General features: G+C 38.5%; 1 protein-coding gene across 1 annotated transcript in view; it reads right to left on the bottom strand.

The window, feature by feature from the left end:
• Positions 1–152: 152 nt before the first annotated feature.
• LOC109032481 (uncharacterized) overlaps positions 153–20689 on the bottom strand; it is a 143601-nt gene continuing 123064 nt past the window's right edge. Inside the window, exons 8-20 of the mRNA XM_019044636.2 lie at positions 18036–18218; positions 16752–17295; positions 16176–16435; positions 15163–15433; positions 14272–14504; positions 13437–13731; positions 12874–13163; positions 11890–12195; positions 10316–10763; positions 9414–9621; positions 8587–8861; positions 7649–7847; positions 153–6452 (exon numbers count right to left, since the gene is read on the bottom strand). Of these exons, the coding sequence (XP_018900181.2) occupies positions 4248–6452; positions 7649–7847; positions 8587–8861; positions 9414–9621; positions 10316–10763; positions 11890–12195; positions 12874–13163; positions 13437–13731; positions 14272–14504; positions 15163–15433; positions 16176–16435; positions 16752–17295; positions 18036–18218 (5717 nt within the window). The 3' untranslated portion in view covers positions 153–4247. The remainder of the gene's footprint in view (positions 6453–7648; positions 7848–8586; positions 8862–9413; positions 9622–10315; positions 10764–11889; positions 12196–12873; positions 13164–13436; positions 13732–14271; positions 14505–15162; positions 15434–16175; positions 16436–16751; positions 17296–18035; positions 18219–20689) is intronic.

Here is a 20689-nt window from a genome sequence, read left to right as displayed (position 1 = left end):
CCACCGATAATTAGGGGGGGTTAGGAACCCGATCCCGCCATACACACCTCGTTAACGAGTAAGGGGTAGGTAATATTGTAACTTTTAGGGATTTCAATGAAAATGTAGTTTATGCACAAGTATGTGGGGAAAAGAGTATGGAAAAACAACAATTTACAAAAAGGATATATATTTATTTCTTTTTTCTTTCCAGGAAATGGTATAAAAACAGCTACAAAACTTAAGCTCCTAATGATTTTCAAAAACCACTCGTTTCGAACTGGAGCGGCAGATACTGTAATAACAGCTGATTTCATGTATGAAACAAACAGCAACATAGCAATCACACATCTGATAATAGAGAAGGAGAAAGGCTTTAGTATGCATTCAATTATTTGAACATAACAAGCTGACAAATAGTTCTGATTTCTTTGTCGAAGAGGGTTTTGGCATTGTGAGTGAAAATTGTAAAACGAAGAAATGTTTTTGGATGGTCGATAGAGATTTCAATCATTAATTTGAATTTTATACTAAATATTTGAACTTTTAGTGCTGATGATACTGATTTTTACTGAAAAAGATACTGTAACAAGACCAAACAATAGTGTTGATAAATTTAGACTGAGTTTTAAAGCAGCCACCCTTTAAAAAACAAACAAAAGAACCATAACAATTAGCCTTTAAGATTAAGCAGTGACACTTTAGATGAATTCAAAAAGAGCAGATTGAAAATTGAGCAATTACAGATAAAGGAAGTACTCCAGTTTTCAATTTTAACCCTTCGTATAAGAAAGGAATTGACTTTCATGAAATTCAGCAGTCATTCTGAAGTCTTTCCTTCTCCACTTGAAGTTGATGAATTCTGTTTTGTACCTGCTGTATCAGAAAATTTGAGATTCATTCCATTGAAGAATATTTGGATGAGGAATTTACAAATAAACTTATTTACAATTTTACAGAAATAAGGCAGCTAAACTTGGCTAAATGTACAGATCAAACTCAAATGAGCTTTATTCGCTTTCGAATTGAGAAGAAACGAGCTGATTAAAATGTTTTGAGTGCTTCTATATTTTGCAATTATGACAGCTGGTATCCTAACTGACAGAATTTTCATGGCAAACTTCTCAACAAAAAGAAGTCTCAGTCTTAAAAACTGACAGTTGCTAGTGATTGATATCATAATAAATCAATATTGAGTAACAGAGGGCATTAAAATGGACTTCCTACTGGATACAAAGAGAGAAAAGTAAGTTAGAAAACTATCAGTCGACCAGGCAGTTAACAAAAGTAATGATCATCTGTTGCAAGATAAATATTTTAGGATAACAAGACTGATAAAAAAAATATTACACGATTGAAGCGAGTGGTAAAACTCGAAGAGATTTTTGTCTAAAAATTTACGATATACTTTATATAAAAAAAAATAAAATACTTTATCAAGATTAAAAAATTACCAGTCTATGTAAAATTGTAAAATCTTATAGTATTTTTTGTATTTTGCAAGATCCTAGGAACACAGGATAAATTCATTTGGCAAGTAAAAATACTTAAAAAATTATTCAAGATGAGTATTTGATCAATAAATAGGCTGTAAAAAAGTACGGAAGCTCGTTTGAACGAAAGGCCATTTAAGAAGAAGAGATGGGTTTTAAAAAAATACCTTCAAAATTATTTTAGATCCACAAAATAGGATACCTCTGCTGATTCACTGTACTACAAAAGTACAAAAAAATATTAACAACTATTATTAAGGATACTATAAACTAACAACCATCATGTACATCAAGGTGAAGAAGACTTCATAAAATATCAACAAAATGATTTTTATCACAATACACAGTTTGTCCTTCTAAATTGTTATTGAATACCTACATGATCGCTTTTGATTCAAGTTTAAGCTCCAAGAAAATAATTCAGTTTCCTTCATTAGATTTTAAAATAGCAGATAAAAATCCGATTCTCATTTTTTTATACACATCTAAGTGGGTGTAAAAAAAACAAATACCTACGGTGTAAAATATTCTCTACATTTTAAATTATATAAAAATCAGATCAAATTCAGATAAATTATTTAAATCTTTCATAAAATGAGTAAAAAAGATTTCAATGGTTGTTGATGGCTGGAGACTAGCTTCGAAAAACTAAAATTGAGAAGATCTAAGTAAATACTTGTTAGATTGGTAAAATACTGAAGCAATCATCAAAAAGGCTTAGAGAGAAGGACTTGACAGTCTTGAAACGTCTAATACTTTGTTTATTAATGGCATGACTTGAAGGAACAAAAAGTCAGACATCAAGATAGGTCAAAGAGTCATGTTTCTTGGTGTAAAATTTGATTATTTAAAACATTAAAATCTTGAATTAGTTAAAGATAAAAAAAAAAAAAAACTTCTACTGATCACTGGAAAGAGTAAAAAAATAGTTTGATCCATTTGGGTTCCTTCAAAAAATACTTATATTTAAATTTTTAAGGCCCTGATAAAAGCAAAAAATCATGACGTGATATCAGCTGTCTTGATAAAATAATAGATAAAACAAAAAATACTGAATGATTTGCGATTCCTTGAAAGAAGAATGGTGATTTGATCGACTAAAACACTTTGGATAGAAAAACATCATCCATGATTTAAGAAAGAGGTGACTGATTTAAAGCATTCTTACAGTTAACAAAAAAAAAAATAAAATAAAAAATAAACCACAGTTGATAATTTTCAACAAGTTGTAACACCTAAAAAATGTACACATCTTAGCGGATAGTTACATATTTACATTCACAAGTGTGCATAGAAGTAGCAACTTTGATGCATATTACGATAAAATGTGCCAGTTCCCTTGCTGAAAAACTGGCAAGTAAATGGTTGCAATCTGAAGTTTGAAACTGAAAAGAAACCTCCAAAATATAACACAAGACAGGGATAACAGCCTTGAAATTTAGTGAACACTAAAAACGTGCAGCCAGTTTGAGCAAATGTTGCATCGAGTGTAACTGTTACAAATTGGCAGCAGCCACTCCCTAATAATTTTCTACAACCTTTCTGCTGATACTGAAGAGTAGCATGTTCTGAACAAATGAGACACAGCAAAATGTCTTAACAGAATTTCTTTTCTTGTCCAAAACCACCATGCACTTTCAGTGGATACTTTGAAAGTATAGCTACCAAAAAGAGGGCTAGAATTTTTATTGGTAATTAGGGCAATTCTCTATATTAAATGTACTTCTACGAGTACACAATTAGTTCGGAGATGGACTCGAAGGTTATAGGTGAAAACCAGCAGATGAGGAACATTGGTAACACATTAGCCACCAGGCTCCGCAAATAATATTGCCCCGTGTTTCGTCCAATTGGTGTGGCAATCAACAGGTAAAATAAATCTGTTAAAATGTAGGTGAGAGGGGGGAGTTAACTTGATGAATCGGCTACTTTTGTCAACCATACAAACTGTCACCAAGGGATCTGTCTCAATATATTTCTGCCAATCCACTTCAGGCTAGGAGGCACTCAACAGCAAACCACATTTTAGGCCCCCAAAACTTTCAAATGAAAAACCTGTGTCTTTTGAGATCTCTCAATTTTTCAGAGAGAGAAAGAGATAGAGAGAAAAAGAAAAATAATCGAGGAACCTTGCTTTCTGGACAATTAAAAAGCAACAGACTCAAGTTGACCTAAAATCGAATAAGATGAACATGGGATTACAAAATCCCATTTTGATTGAAAATATAAACATCTAGAGAAAATTCTAGACAAATGAGATCTTTTCATTTTATTTACCTCTACAGATATATTATGATAACAATCATAAAATTGGGGGTACAAAAGTAACTTGTACCACACTCTCATGTATCCTGTGTCTGATGCGCTAATAAAAGTTTAGGATGATTTCTGATAGCACATACAGTAGTTGATGCGCTTGTTGTGACCACGAATGGTAAAAAATGACAGTCACATTCCACTAATACTTCGTGGCTACGATTTTTAGTACAATTAAGCATTATTAGGAAACATGAGAGTGCTTGCTAGGGAGAATTTCCCCCAGTCAAAAACTTAACAACATTAACAAGCTGTACATTTAAAATATAATAGTCGTTTCTAAAAAAAATACTTACAAGCAAACATGAAATAGTTTAAAGCCGGGGCACATAAGGTCAGATCGCAAACTATTTAAAAATAACTAAAGTTACTTCTTAAAAATTGATATCACATTGATTCCAAAACGCGAAAGATTTAAATTAAAATAAAATGGCTAGAAAATAATACATCCTAAAGGGATTAAACATAAAGTCCATCTGCTTGTTTACTACCTGTTTGTTGCGCATTTGGACTGGATATACCCTCAGACCAATCTGAATTAGAGTGCGGTGACGAACTAGACCAGTACAATGGGCTTTCTGGCGAATCAGTCGGAAAACTTTCCGAAGGCGGAGCTTCCGAAGGGGGAGTGAGGTAGTGACTTGTGAAGTTGTGGTATGGTTGCGTTGGCAAACCAGAATTCATGAGTGGCTGCTGATACGGTGGACCCATATTATTACACAATGTATCAGAGAAATCAAACTGCATAGCTAATTGTTTTTGATGTGTAGCGACTCGCATCGCTGCCATGTGGGTTGGCGACGTTGGCAGATTAGGACCACGTGTTTTTGCCGGTGAGGGCGATAATGTCACACTATGTGGGGGCGATGGTTCTTGGAAACCATGCAGTCCTGAGTATGGATACTCAATGCCTAAGCTCTGCATTGGCATAGCCTTGTTGCAATCTTCATATGAAGGAAGCTGATGAATGACAGAATTGTCATAAAGAGATGCTTCAAGGCCTGGTAGAACAGTTCCTTCAAGAGAGGATGGCTTTTTATTTGACTTATTTTTAATACTATTCTTCCGCCTTACAGATTGCGTATTATCAGAATCGGGACTATTGAGGCTACCATTATTCTTGTTAAGTCTTTTCTTTGCTTTGGCACTTCCACCCTTTCCAGAACCGATAACTGTGGGCTGGCTTATTAGATGGTGATGGTGGTTCGGCGAGCTTAGCAGGGTGCTGCCATTCAAGTTCACAGACACCATTTGTGGCGAATGAGGGACGTGCTCATTCAGTAATCTCACTATATCATGATGAAGCCTTTCAGACGCAACATCACGAGGTAACCGATCCATGTGATCGGTGATTTCTCTATTTGCAAAGTTATCAAGCAAAGCTTTGCATGCTTCAAAGCTACCCTCACGGGCTGCTAGGAACAGAGGAGTCTCGTCTTTGTCATCTTGGGCATCTCGATTAGCGCCATGGGCGAGCAAAATGTTAACAGCATCTGTGTTATTGACAGCTGAGGCCCAATGGAGAGCAGTTTTACCACTGTTGTCAGCCAGATTAATATCAGCATCTGCATTGATCAAATCTTCCACCATGCCTTCGATGGCTAGCCGCGCTGCCAAAATGAGCGGAGTGGTTCCATCATGCATTTTGGCATTGAGGTCTGTTGCTCGATTCCTGAGCAGAATCTGGAATACGCCCATGGCATCGGCCGCGACTGCAGCATGCAAGGGTGTGCGGCCAGTGTTATCTTGAGAGTTGGCATCTGCACCAGCATCAAGAAGTCTCTTTGACTTATCGGACCGGGCATAGCGTGCAGCCCGATGTAACGCAGTTTCACCTGTTTTGTCCATCGCTGCGTTGATATCAACACCCTGAGCCACCAAATCAGCGATATGAGCAGCTGTATTTTCATCTTCTTCTTCGTCACCTGTTTCAAGATTGGTGCTGCGTGCAGAGGCCGGCATCAGACAATTCATTCCATACTGGCCTGTATTGTTGTCCAGACTGGGTGGGGTCAAAATCAAGGAGTTCTGATTGTCCCCTGAGTGAGGAGGCCACATATGCTCATATTCTGAGTCCCCTCCTCGAGCTCGTTTGGCAGGCGGAAGTTCACTTTCATCATCAGACCAATGATTTGAATTCCCTTCCAAGCAGCTAATCGCCTGTTGCTTCATGTTGCGCATTTCCTGGCCATCGGGTCCTTTGCGTCTACTTCTCCTGTGTTCATTATTGTTGGTCAAGAAACCTTCCGGGAACCAAGTTATACCGTGAGCACGTTTGCGCTGAGCCGTTACCATGACACCTAATAGGAGACCAATCAGTAAGGTCATGATGACACCAACAGCGATATAAGTACCATTGGCAGGGGTGTTATTTGCTGGTGTATCTGGAGAGGAAATACCACGCACTTGATAGATTGGGAATGTTTTTGGGAGAGTGTGAGAGACAGCTGTTGCAGCAAGGTACTCCGCTGCTTCGCTGGCACTAAGGAAACATTCAGCACCAGGATTGTTTTCGCACCCTCGGTTATCCAATTCAAGATAGACAATGACACCATTCGAAATTCCTCCAGAGGTTCCACCGCTTGATGCTTTCCAAGGATAGATCATTTCTTTTCCATCAGCATCATGTTTCACTCTCACCGTTGCTCGTAAGTGATGCCCGTACTGGAAAAAAAAAAAAAATACTGATTAGAATTTTGGCTGAGAGGTGTAATTACCAATTTTGGCATAACTCAGAAAATGGTGTCTCATCGTTGGAAGTTTTATTAGGAGTTAAAAAAGAACTAAGGAAAAAAACTTGAGGTTGTGTTGACATAAAGTTCATATTGCTGCAAACTTTAGAATTATAGCACACTAAAGCATTCTGTTGTTGGTTATTTTGACAAAAAAAGAAGCAACAATGAAGACAGGCTGTAACACTTGGCTGATCAGCAGCAGTTACAGAACTAAAAGCTAACAAAAACTTCATGCAGAATTTGTCAAGTGCTGAGAAATATTAGATTTTGGGACGGATATTCATTTGATAATAAATGAATACTTCATATCCATCCACGAATAATGCTTTGTTTGTTTCCTTCGTTGGTTTACTATCCATGTTTCATAATTTCCTTCATCATCAAAAATACTCAGGTAAGCGGGAACCCAAATGTTTTAAGGTGATTCGTCAAGCTCAAAAGAAGTGGTCGAACTGGCATGCGATATATCGCATCTTTTAGGTCAAAAATCTCGGCAGATTTTGAATTTTCAGTAAAGAAAAGGACGATAGCCCCTGCGCATGAGCCTAAAGAATCATTCTAAACCTTAAAATCGGCAAAATTCAGAGAAATGAAAGCAGGATAGTGTTTGGAAAAAAACCTCGCATTCGATTCAGCTATCGATTTCGGTATCGAATGCGAGGTTTTTTTCCAAACACTATCGTGTTTTCATTTCTCTGAATTTTGCCGATTTTTGGGTTTAGAATGATTCTTCAGGCTCATGCGCAGGGGCTATCGTCCTTTTTTTTGCTGAAAATTCAAAATCTGCCGAGATTTTTGACCTAAAAGATGCGATATATCGCATGCCAGTTCGACCACGTCACTTGAGCTTGACGAATCACCTTAACGATTTTCTTTAAAATAGCATTGCAGTACCTTTTCATAAATCTAGATTTCTGGTCTGCTTTATAATTTTGGCACTACCATGAAGAAAAGTATTAATCTTTGGCTAAACTTTTTTCATATTTTTCATGCGGATTTATTCTGTACAATTGCTTTGCCAAGCTTGCTTGAAATACATATTATTAATACTTAGCAGGACCATGGAACTTATATTACAGAAAAATATAACAATTATAGAGAGGTAAGATTCATTTATGAGCTCACCTCTCGCAGGAAGTTGATTAGATTTTGTTTAAAGGTGCTTATATCCATCAGAACTACCACAGACAGTGCTCCTTCAACAAGGCTAGGAGGAAGATTGCGGACACAGTCAAGACCATCCCAGTTACATTCAGCATTGTTACAACCAGGCTCACAAATACCGTTGTTATAATGTTGCGAGCAATAATAATCAAAAACAGGGCTGAAAAACATGACAATGATTTTTAATTATTGAAAAGTCAACAGAGAGCAACATTTAAAAAAAACCAGTGATACTTACAAAAAACATTTGGAAAGAGGGTTCTGTTCCTTAAGAGAGTAACCATTTTCTCTGAGAGGATTATGGCATATGATGATCAAACTCTAAGATACGGAAAATTAAAATCTAGATCTGAGAGATCATTCCAGAGATTAAAAATGGCACCAGAATCGGCGAAAATCATTGGAATGTCTTACGACAAAACAACAACAACTGCATACCAGCCTTCTCCTATGCTCTCAAATGTGACAAAGAACACAGACATTCCTTTGTTAATCATTGGCTAAGGTGTTCAAGTTACTGGATAAAATGGATAAAGGTCTTCTCCGTAGAATTTTATACCTTAGCATAGGTCTACTTTTTGCAATTTTGAACTGTAAGTTGACCAAAAATTTTTTAGGCAAAGTGGAACCTTCAAAAAAATTAATTTAAACTTAAATATTTTTTACAGATTCTTTTTTTCTGCAAGAAAAGGAGCAAAAAAAAAAACACTTCTTTGAAGAAATGTATCGACTGAACATTGTCTCATTTTCGATCAGGGTATTAATCACTTAACCACTGGAAGTTAATCAACCTTTCCCTTCTTCATGATCATAAATATTTGATTATAAGCAAGATTCATACTTTTCTGACAGTTAAGATGATAAAACAAGGCGATTCAATAATAAAGTAAATGACTTACTTGCAGGGTTGAAGAGACTTTTCACAATCTCTGCCATCAAAGAGACATTGAGGGTTGTTGCAAAGCTCGTCACACTGTCCATTCATGAAGACCTCCCAACAGTTGATTGGGGCAGAGCAGTTGAGCCAAGGATTGATACCCAGGGAACAATCACCACCATCAAAGTTGCACTCTGGCCGATTGCATTCTTTGTCGCAGTAGTAGTTGCCGGCTTTTTCTCGACACCGTTGGGAGCACTGCTCCTCTCTTCCTGGCTTGACTCCGAACAGAATTGTCTGTGATGGACACAGCAATTATTAGATATAAGGGAAACACAATAGGAAAATATGGGTTTGAAGCTTTGATTTTGATGTTGTTTTACAAATGACTGATACAATGTCCTCCTTTGCTTGAGCAAGTAAGTGCTGAACTGTTTAAATACAGACATTAGTTTTCTTTTAGGCTGATACTAGGAGGCAAGATTTTGTAATTGAGTGATCAATATCAATACTGATCAATACAAATCAGTTTGATTTGAAAGATTTTCTTTACTAAAATTCTGCCCTCACTTTATACACCACGAGGCTTTCATGAATGTATTTCCAGGAGTCGATTGGCAGAACCAAAAGCAAAGTGCCTGGTATAATCTCACTTCCATGGCTGCAAAATCCTCTTCTCACAGGAGATCGCTCAAGTGAAACACACTTTAAAATTGCTTAAGGAGGCCTGAAGTTATTTTCCAGAAACTTCAAAGATGCATAACATATAAATAATCTCATGATATTTGTCTGAGCTTACTTGAAGTTGAGTTGCAGTTTAAGGACGGAGAAAAGCCAGAAAATACAAACCTGTTTTCCAATGAAACTGCCAAGGCCACCTCTAGAATTGATGTCAAAAAGATCACAATTCTTTCCAGTCCAAGTTGGACGGCAGAAGCAGGAGTAGTCTCCGATGCGGTCTTGGCACTCTCCACCGTTCAAGCAAGGGTCGCTTTCACACTCATCACGACTATCGAACTCGCAATGTGATCCCATAGAGCCGATCGGGCAGTCACACCTTCAGTAACAAAAAAAAATGATAAGTCTCATGAATGAAAGCTGTTGAAAATTACCTTGAAAACAGAATTGGCATGTCTTCAAAAGCCTTATAATGTGGTAGAAGCCTATTTAAAAATGACTTGTGCAGATTTTTTACTTTCAATCCAAATTATACCTGAACTCTTGAAACATTCCACTCCAATTAAGCCTAAATTGTTATCTATGAAGACCTTTGGGTTCAAAAAAATTCTGTTATAGATCTGCCGGAGAATTGACTGAGCATTCTGATTGAAAACGTTGATATCTATAAAAAAATCACATATTTTTCTTTAAAATTGGTTTAACTGAAGTGTTGATGAAGGGCCGCCTAATTAACATGCAAGGTAGCTCATCTATGAACATTCTTTCAAGGATGGTCCTGGAAAATAAATATGTCTTTGTACAGGTAAAGCTCAAATTCCAGATCACCTTTTTGATACTTTACAAAATTTTCCCCAGGCAGCAAGTACTACACTACAGGATTCCTAGTTTTTGTAAGTTCGCTTAAGTAGCTTGTTGTTTTGGACAATAAAAGGGGATGAGTTACAATGAGGAGAAGATGTTTTTGAATAGATTACAGAATCTGTTGATTAAGAGGGTGAACACAATTTGCAATGGGGATGTTGTAAAATCATTCAGTATAAAATATCTGCTAAGTAGATGGCAATACTGACCTGTAGCCTCCAGAATCAAGTGACACACAAGTTCCACCATTCTGACAAGGGTGAGAAGCACAGTTAAAGCCAGAGTATTCGCAATTTTTGCCGGAGTAGCCCTCTGGACAAAGACACTTGTGTCCACCCTCAATGACAGAGCAAACCCCACCGTTTTGGCACGGTCCGCTCTCGCAGAAATTGACTTTCAGTTCGCAAATGCGGCCCATATAGCCTGGCTTGCAGTTGCAATGGTAGTTGTTGATGAGTTGCACGCAGTCTTGTGTTCCATGGGGAGAGCAGGGGTTTGAAAGACACTCGTTGATGTCGCCTTCGCAGCGTGGACCAACAAAACCAGCTGGACACTTGCAATCGAACCCGCCAACGCGATCAATGCATGTTCCATTATTGTGGCAAGATGTGGGGGTGCAGTCATCCACATTGATTTCACAGAGAATTCCAAGAGTACCTGTGATAACACAAGCAAATTGTTAGCGTGAAAAATCCAAAGGAAGTTAATTCTTAGCTCACCAGGAAAATAATAACATAAGGTTTCCTGACTTTTTTTCTATCAGGAATGTAATTGACACATTCATAGTTTGGATAGGTCAGTTTTGGAATGCTCAACCAAATTCTAAAATAAATCTTTCATGAGCCACTTTACTTTAGTCAGTCTAATACTTTGGGACAAGGGGGGAGGGGTTGCAATAGATATACAGTAGTATACAAATACATTATATAAAAATTGTATTTGAGAATTTTAAGTGCCATTGACAGTTCCCTTAATTAAAATACTTTCCTAGGGAATACAGTGATGCAAAGCACTTATTTCACTGAATGAATGTCTTTTGTCATCAAAACATCACAGGCTACAAAAAATTAAAAAAACGGACACCCCACAGATTTAACACTTACACACGAAATTAGACAAGTGTCAAAGTTTGAGCGAGAAACATAATTTGATTTTAAAGGAATGAGAGCAACTGAAATGACACAGCTAAATACAATGTGCAACTAGTTAATTACAGAAGAGTGATAGAATAAAAAATAAAAGTTATAATTCATGAAAAAGGAGAGCAGTGGTTTCACGCTCAGCTTGATAACAGAAAGAAAACCACAGGAAGTGGTTTTTTCCATAATCAGCAAGCAACAGCCGCAACTCATTTCCTATGGGTTATATGGACTGAAATGATGGAATTAAGCTTCAAAGTTCAGTTCTAACTAAAAAAAAAAAGAAACTGCCATCATTAGCTCCTTAACCATGGATATTTGAATCTTGCTGCCCCCTCGACCAATTCAAATTGGTTATCATACCTACTTCATAAATATTTTTCAAACACTTTTACATCTACTGCTATATTCATAAATTGAAAGAATTTCGGTAAAGCTTTCCAGAGCAGTGATGAATTTTGCGCAACAAGACATCAAAATGGTTTTTATCTTGACTCATGATACAAACTTGCACATGAAATTCAACATCTCCCGAAGAATCAGTAGAAACCTCGCTTTTAGGCACTTCAATTTGATGCAACCTATTAGGAAAAGAAGTATCTGTCAACTAGCATCCAAAACAAGCAAATAATACAACAACATACCTGGCGGACATGAGCAACTGAAACCGCTGACAAGATCATGGCATGTACCACCATTTTGACATGGGTTTGGTTTACAATCATCGACATTAAGCTCACAGTTTTGACCCTGGAAACCTTTTGTGCAGGAACACAAATAGCTGCCGACGAGATCTGTGCAAGTGGCGCCGTTCAGACATGGAGCTGAATCACATTCATTGAGTTCAATGGCGCAATAACTGCCTGTGTAACCTTCATTACAGATGCATAGGTGGCTGTTACCAAAATCTTCGCAAGTTCCGTTGTTACACAGCAGATCGCGGCTGACTCCTGTAGAAAAAGAGAATAAGTTTAGAAACCTGATAAGACAAATGATGAGCTTGGCTTGCTTCAGAGAATTCTTGATCCTACTTGCAGACAGGATGATCAGATTGTTGCGACTTCAAAAAAAAAAAGGCATCACTTTTGTAGAATAACAGGAGAGAATTGTGTCTTAATCAAACTTTTTTCCGTAATTTCAGGATTATTCTGTTCGTAAAGCTGAACTTAACCCAAATTGTTCAGCAAAACATACACAGACCACCATTTCCATTACATCTGCTGAAAATAATCATTAAGCTCTTAAGGGTGCTCTTGGGAAGGAACATAAAAAACTCAAACGCTGAAGTTAGAGCAGTAAAGAGGGGGAAAAAGGTTTTAGGAAACAGTTATTTTGGAGCTGATTTGAGATTAATGTGGCTATCCTTAGTGGACTCCAAATGTTCTAAGACCATCTTTCCTTTCCCATCAATTGACAACTCGTTTGTCAAAACACACACGACAAAACAACACAACATATGTCTTCTGCCCAAACTGAGGGTCAACTTGCACAGTTCTTCTTACTTACTTCTGAATATTTATTTCTGCAACCAGATTTATAATACTGGCTCCACTTAGCCGTAATAATGCATTATTGCTCTTTAACCTAACTAGTTCAAACAATTTCAGAGAGCTCTTGAAAGATCATACCTTTCCGTATAGCTGCATCATAACACGAAACCATCTCTACATCGCAGACTTTTCCGGTCCAGCCTGGCGGGCATGTACAGTGGTATGATGGGCCTCGTTGGTGGCAAGTAGCACCGTTCATACATGGGTCGCCAGCACACCAGTCTACATAGTTTTCACACAGATTGCCTGTGAATCCGTATGGACAATGACATTTATAGTACCTTCCATAATCAATGCAGGTTGCTCCGTTCGAACATGGGCCCGAGTCGCACTCGTTGATGCGGGTTTGACAGTTGCTACCGGTATAGCTGTAAAAAATATAAATTTGCAATATTAACTATGAATAAAATTGGAAAGATATTATGATGGTAATTTTAGTCAAAAAATTGGATACCAACAGTTACTTAGGACAAAGTTTTGTCTCAGTTTACATAGAAACTTCAGGCCGTGAAAAACCTGGCAACTCTAACATAATCCATTGCAGATCCATTCCCTGCTATTATTTAGTCCTACAAGACTCAATCCAGATTTTTCAATCAAAAAGTTAATGCCTATTCTGTAGTATAAATAATAATTCTTACCCTGGTCTACAGTTACAAGTGTAGGAGTTGATGCCGTCAATGCAGGTTCCATTATTCATGCATGAGCTTTCAGTGCAATCTTGATCGTTGGTTTCACAACGAGGACCAGAGAAGCCATGGGGACACGAGCAGGTGTATGAGTTGACATACTGTGTGCAGGTAGCGCCGTTCAGACAGGGACTTGACAGACACTCATCAATGTCCGATTCGCAATGTTTTCCAGCAAAACCATCGACGCAGAGGCACGTGTAATCCCCAATACCATCCAGACATGCACCTCCATTCTGACAAGGGACTGAAAGGAAAAAATCATGAATTGAACAGACAGCAAAAAATGTCAGGGAATGTTATTCAATAAAATTAACCAGTATCATTCTACAGACAAGCAGTTTCATTCCTCTAGGCTTCAGTCAAGGCGATATGGGATGAAAAATATGTATGATTGCTATTGGTGTAAAAAAGGATAATTGAGAAATGCAAGCTTAAGAGGAAAAATTTAAGGATGAAAATATAAAAACAAGAGAATGACTAAACTAAAAATTTAGCCGACTGTGTGTGGAGTGAGACACTGAGTCTTTGACTGATTCAATTCTCTGAATTTAGAGAATTACTTTGTATTAGCACTCTGTTTTAAGATGTTTGAGGAATGAGAGCGTGTTTTTCAATTTTCACAGAATCACTTTAAGTTCCTTTCTTGAAATGCTGTCAAATTAAAATCTGCCAAGCATCAATACATGCAAGGTTACAAAATGAGAAAACTGAAAGAGAGAAAAAAAACTGCATTGAAAATAATTAACAATTAAAGTTGATGGGAGAAGAAAAAAAAAATACTTACATGATGCACAATCATCAGTGTTGATCAAACAGTCGCGACCCTCATAACCAGGAGCGCAGGCACAGAAATAGGAGCCATTGGTGTTGTGGCAAGTTGCGCCATTGCGACAAGGTTGACTAATAGCGCATTCGTCCACGTCTTCGTCGCAGTATCTGCCTGCCCATCCAGATCCGCAGTGACAAGCGAAATCGTGGAAGTTGGAAGAAGGAGAACAGTGAGCTCCGTTTTTGCAGCTGAAAAATATATTCCATTTGGGTTAAAAGATCGAAAAATTACAGATGTCAGCTGAGTGATAACATTAGGATCAAAATTAACGTTTTGCTTACATCGAAACTTAAATAATAAATAATAAAAAAGAGGAAAGAGGAAACTTTGATACACTTCTACTACTTCTTTGGTAACTTCTTTAGGCAATGAATTTAAGCGAAGTTCAGACATCTAATGATGTGAGGAGGCATAATCAAGAGGAGACGAAAGTGAACAGATAATTCTGCCGGCTTCTTCCTCTGCTTGTTTGATGATCTAGGTAACTTCAAGCGAGGAGTAAACCATGCATTTGCACTTCCTCAAAGCACTTTACTTCATATTTTCAGATTTCTGTAAACAGATTAGATTTTTTGTTCCCTCGGAGGTACTAGCTACTTAAAAATACATACAATGGATACTGGAGAATGAAACATTTTTTCGAGAAAATACTTTTCTTTGTAAGAACGAAAAAACAGAGCAGTTCATACATATGTGGGTATTTCAACTCTCTTTTTTCAAACTTGCCTAGGCAAGAATTTTCTTTTTTAATAGCTGTAACAGAAAGAACCTTCAAAAATACTTGACAAAATCAGGTGTTAATATTAAAATAACAGGAGAGGAATGAGATATGATTGAAACCCTTACTTGTTTGGAGAGCATGGATCCAATCTCCTCTCACAATTTTGCCCTGTGAAGGGCAAAACACAGGCGCAATAATACGAATTTACTTGGTCAATGCAGGAACCACCATTGATACACGGAGCACTGGCACAATCATTGATGTTCACTTCACAGTTTAATCCAGTGTATCCAGGCTGACAGGAGCAGAAATAGCCATTCAGGCGATCATTGCACACTCCTCCATGTTGGCACGGGTTGGAGAAGCATTCGTCAATGTCCAATTCGCAACGTTTTCCTGTAATAGACATATTTTGACATTAGATATTTAAAGCAGAAAATTTGCAGACATTTTACGATAATCGTTATAAAGAGGGCTCCTTTCACTAGCAAATCGAATTATTGGAATAGATTTTAAAAGAAAATTCAAGTGCAAATGCTCTTACTCCTGGAGATCTAAGCTTCATTATTAACAACAAAAACTTTGTGTTAAAGCAATTGATAGGGTACGTTTGCACTGTTCATAATGTTCTAAGTTATCGTCAGAATTATATATCTCACATCTGGAAGGAAAACAATGTTGTTCCATCAGCTTAAATGGTTCAAGAACAATTATAATGGGCAAAATCTGTTCTGAACTTCAATACTCTTTACACCAGAAGGACAAAACTTTGACATTTATCATCACTTGCATAAACTGGTGACTTCATCAAACTGAATTGTTTAACCTTGTTTTTTCTTTTCTTTTCACACTTACTAATTGATTTACTCTCTCATTCATTTGAATCAGTATACCATCTTTGGTGTCGTGTGGCATTGACAAGGTTTTGAAAAATGTCATTATGAATCATTGATGGATAATACTCCGTGGTTTCGAGGTTTGCAGGGGGCAAGGATTTTAAAATCATGCCAATACAAATTTGAGAAAAATAAAGGCAAATACTTACAGAATACACAGCTTAAACATCTTTGGTCAAAAATTCCTAGGTTTCTATGAGAATAATTATATTGGCTGGAAAACAGTCTTCTTTGTAACTTACCTCCGTAACCAGGGAGACATTTGCAGATGAATTGATTGAGACCATCTTCACATTTTCCATGGTTCATGCAAGGGTTGCTTGCACACTCATCAACATCGCTCAAGCAACGGGCATCGTAATATCCACGGGGGCAGTCGCAACGGAAACCATTAATGAGATCAACACAAACACCATTATTAGCGCAAGGATTGCTGGCACATTCGTTAATGTTTGTTTCGCAGTGCTGACCAGTAAAACCAGGCAGACATTCGCAGGAATACCTGAAGTAGGAAAAATTAGAATTAGAGTTATTGTAAATATGTTTCAAGTCATAGGGAAGGTCTTCAATGGATAGAAATCATAGGGAGAAATGTTAAACAAATTTTGATAAAACAGGTGCTACACTATTAGGTCATGTTCTACACTTTTTTGTAGAGTGAACCGACTCAAAATAAGCTCAATTCCTCTCTTAGACCAAATACATTTCAAGCTGAAACACCTTAGAGAATGAGGGCTCCCAGCACGCATACTTGATTTGAATAAACTATAAGTTAAGTATTTCATTGGATTATATCAAATATAAAAATGAAGACCCACCTGTTGATTCCATCAACACACTTTGCACCATTTCGACATGGATTAGAGTAACATTCATTGACATTGATTTCACAATTGGGGCCTGATGTTCCTGAGCGGCATCTGCACTGGTAGCCATCGATTAGATCTTCACAAGTGCCTCCATATTGGCAAGGGTTGCTGGCGCATTCGTCAATCTGGTTCTGACAGAGGTACCCGGTGTAGCCTGGGTAACATGCACAAGTGAACGAATTCTGCCCGTCAATACAATCGCCACGGTGACAAGGAGAAGATTGACAGTCGTTGATGTTCGTTTCGCAGCGTGGCCCTGTAAAGCCAGGAGGACATTGGCAAGTGTATCCGCCAACGGAATCGTGACAGATGCCACCATTTTGGCAAGGTGAGCTGATGCAGTCATCAATGTTCGTTTGACATCTGGTACCAGTGAAGCCAACAGGACACGTGCAAGTGAAGGAATTGATTCGATCTGTACAAACGCCACCATTGAGACAGGGATTGATCGCACATTCATCTATGTCAATTTGACACATATTTCCAGTAAAACCTGTAAACAAAAACACTCATTAATAAAACAGGCACAGGTAACATTAAATTTATTGGACATTTCTGTTGTTTGAAATAAAAATCAAGGACCAGCATTATCACTGTCATTGAATATCTGAATTGATATTGTGACACATACTTTTCAACATTCGACAAACCTACCTCCATACTGCTTCAAAAATAGAATTTTAGATTCGTGTTTTTAGGGAATCGGGGATTTTAGTCAGTGGTAAAAGGGATTTTGACATTCCTGTGAGCAATCATAAAATACAGGAATAAAAAGTGAATGTAGGGAGAAAAACTTTACTCTTCTATTCGAAACTTTAAAGTTGACATAAATAAAAAGTCAAAAGGATAGAAGGAACTCATAACTCACAGCTTTCAGATACTAATTTAAAGGGCTATATTTTGTGAGCGTAGGGAAGCCAACGCCTGTTTTGCTCATTTGCTGCAAGTACCGCAATATACCATCGGTTCATGATGGGGATTCTAATTTTTACTGGATTCTGAATTTGATTTTCATGCCTTGTGGCGGAGGAATGAAAAACTTCCACAGTGTCCGAAACCTTGAGCACAGACTTGATGAAGTGTAATGAATTATTGCTGAAAATTTAATCTGTGTGCTGATGGTAAACACACACGTTCTCCTGGATGTTACACTATCATCAGTTCGTGACATTTTTCAAAGTGAGTGCACTGAAGATTTTGAGTTAATGTAGTCGCTTCAAAAGTTATTCATACCTGGCATGCAAACGCATCTGAAAGTTCCAGGGTCATCCAAACAAGATCCTTCGTTTTGGCATGGATGCGATTCACACTCGTTGACATTGGTTTCGCATCTGGGCCCTGTAAATCCCTGTGTGCAGTTGCAAGCGAATGATCCAGGCGTGTTCACACAGATCCCATCATGTTCACAAGGAGACCCTGATAAAAAAAGGAAAACAAAGGTGAGAAATCGATCTTTGAGGAGAAAGGCATCATATTTAATCTTCTTTTTTCCCTAGCTTTTCTCTGTGAAATTTGAAATTTGAAAATTTCACGAGGAAATTTTTTCAGAATATTTCTTGCAAAATTAAATGCATTTTCATACGCTTAAAAGAACGGCAAAGTCAACATCTCGTCACCTTCCGGCCTGGGGGTCACAAGGCGGCGTTTAAAAATTTCTGCCGCCACTTTATTTTTTTACGGAGAAATTGTTAAACGACGCTACCCGACAATTTCACTAATTTTTTTTTTTTTTTTTGCGCTCCCGATAATATTCAGTGAAATTTTTCAAATTTTTCAAACATATTCGACCAACAAATTCTCTATAAAAAATAAAATGGCGGCGGAAATTTTGAAACGTCGCGTGGCGCTGGTGGTACTTCGGACGGAGCGTGACGATCTTAGAAATGTTCTACATGCCATTTCGCGCATTTGTCATCCGATTATATACATCGATTAATTTATTCCGATATGTCAACATATCGATATAAATAAATCTGATCTATCGATACACAATTGTCGATTTATTTAAACATCGGAACATGTCTAATCCGAATTACTCAAAACCGTTGAAAAGGCACACAATCTACGGATAAAATTTAAAAAATGGGGGGGGGGGGGGTCGAGAGCGGGAAGCGTGGAAGAGGGGGTCGCTGCGCCATCGGGAGCGGGGAGGAAGCCGAGTTGCCGGATGGCGGTACAATTTGCAATTTTCCCGGCGGAGCATGCAAATTCGACGGGACGATCCGGCGACCGGGGAAGGAAGCCGTCACCGCTGAACCGGTGGGGCGGGCGGCGGGGGCGGGGGGCGGGGGTGAGAGGGAAGAGCGTGAGAACAGGAAACCGCACCGTCTCCCTTTCTTCGAGACAGAAGTGATCCAGTTTTCTCCGTGTGCACTTGCGCACACATGCGCGCATCTCCGCCAGGGTTGCCACAGGGGGCGGCGCCTCGCCCCAGGGTTACCACAGAATAAAAAAATTGAAATTCCCTGACATTTCCCTGACACATTTTGGTAAATTCCCTGAAAAGTGAGGATATGCTATGGAACGCCGTTAGTGTCAAAACCCTCTTCTTGCGCGCGGAATTTTTTTCGGCGCGCGGAAAGAAAAAACCCGTTTTCGATGAAAATCTCTGAATTTCCGGATTCCGCGCCGGTTTTCGATATATTTGCGCCGTTTGTGTCAAAACTATTTTTGTCGGCGCGCCGCTTCAAATCTGCTCCGCGCGCGGAATTTTCGATATATCGATTCCTGCTCGCCGTTTGTGTCAAAACTATTTTTTCCGGCGCGGCGCTCCAAATCTGTTCCGCGCGCAGAATTTTCGATACATCGATTCCTGCTCGCCGATCGTGTCAAAACTGTTTTTTTTCGGCGCTGCACCAGAAAATAATTCGAAAAAGTGGCGCGCGCAATTATTTTCTGGTGCAGCGCCGGAAAAAAACAGTTTTGACACGATCGGAGAGCAGGAATCGATATATCGAGAATTCTGCGCGCGGAACAGATTTGGAGCGCCGCGCCGGAAAAAATAGTTTTGACACAAACGGCGAGCAGGAATCGATATATCGAAAATTCCGGGCGCGGAACAGATTTGAAGCGGCGCGCCGACAAAAATAGTTTTGACACAAACGGCGCAAATATATCGAAAACCGGCGCGGAATCCGGAAATTCAGAGATTTTCATCAAAAACGGGTTTTTTCTTTCCGCGCGCCGGAAAAATATTCCGCGCGCCAGAAAAAATTCCGCGCGCGCAAGAAAAGAGTTTTGACACTAACGGCGTTCCATAGATATGCACGGAGAAAACAACTTCATGCGCGGGACCCGAAGTTAAGGTCATATGGATTTTTGAAGTTTTCGGATTGAGCATCTGAACACTTTAGATCTAGCTGCCGAGGTTCGGATCACACATCTGAAACTTCAGTTCTCACATCTGAAGTGCTTCGATTTTCACACCCGAAAAACTTCGGTTCTCACATCCGAAATACTTTGGTTCTCACATCTGAAGTACTTCAGATGTAAGAACTGAAGTTTCAGATGTGTGATCCGAACCTCGACAGCTAGATCTAAAGTGTTCAGATGCTCAATCTGAAACTGCTGAGATCCATATGACTTAATTTCGGGTCCCACGCACGAGGTTTTTTTCTCCGTGTGCTAGGTGGTTAAAAAGACATAATTTCAAATAGTTTTCACTCAAAATCTGTTGTTTGATACGTCAAACCTAGTCTAAAAAGCAAATAAAGGTGACTTGACAATTTTTCCCTGAAATTTTCGTCATATTCCCTGACTTTTCCCGGTATTCCCTGACTGTGGCAACCCTGCCACCCCCCGATGCCTGGAAAAATTGACTTCGGAAATTCCGCCGCCGAAATCGACGGTGGATAGTCACAAGCGTGAATAAAGGCTCCCCTCCACTA

The sequence above is a fragment of the Bemisia tabaci genome, chromosome 2, assembly GCF_918797505.1.
Source record: "Bemisia tabaci chromosome 2, PGI_BMITA_v3".
Lineage (NCBI taxonomy): Eukaryota > Metazoa > Arthropoda > Insecta > Hemiptera > Aleyrodidae > Bemisia > Bemisia tabaci.
The sequence above is the reverse complement of the archived record's forward strand: the minus strand, read 5'-3'. Positions and strand labels throughout refer to the sequence as shown.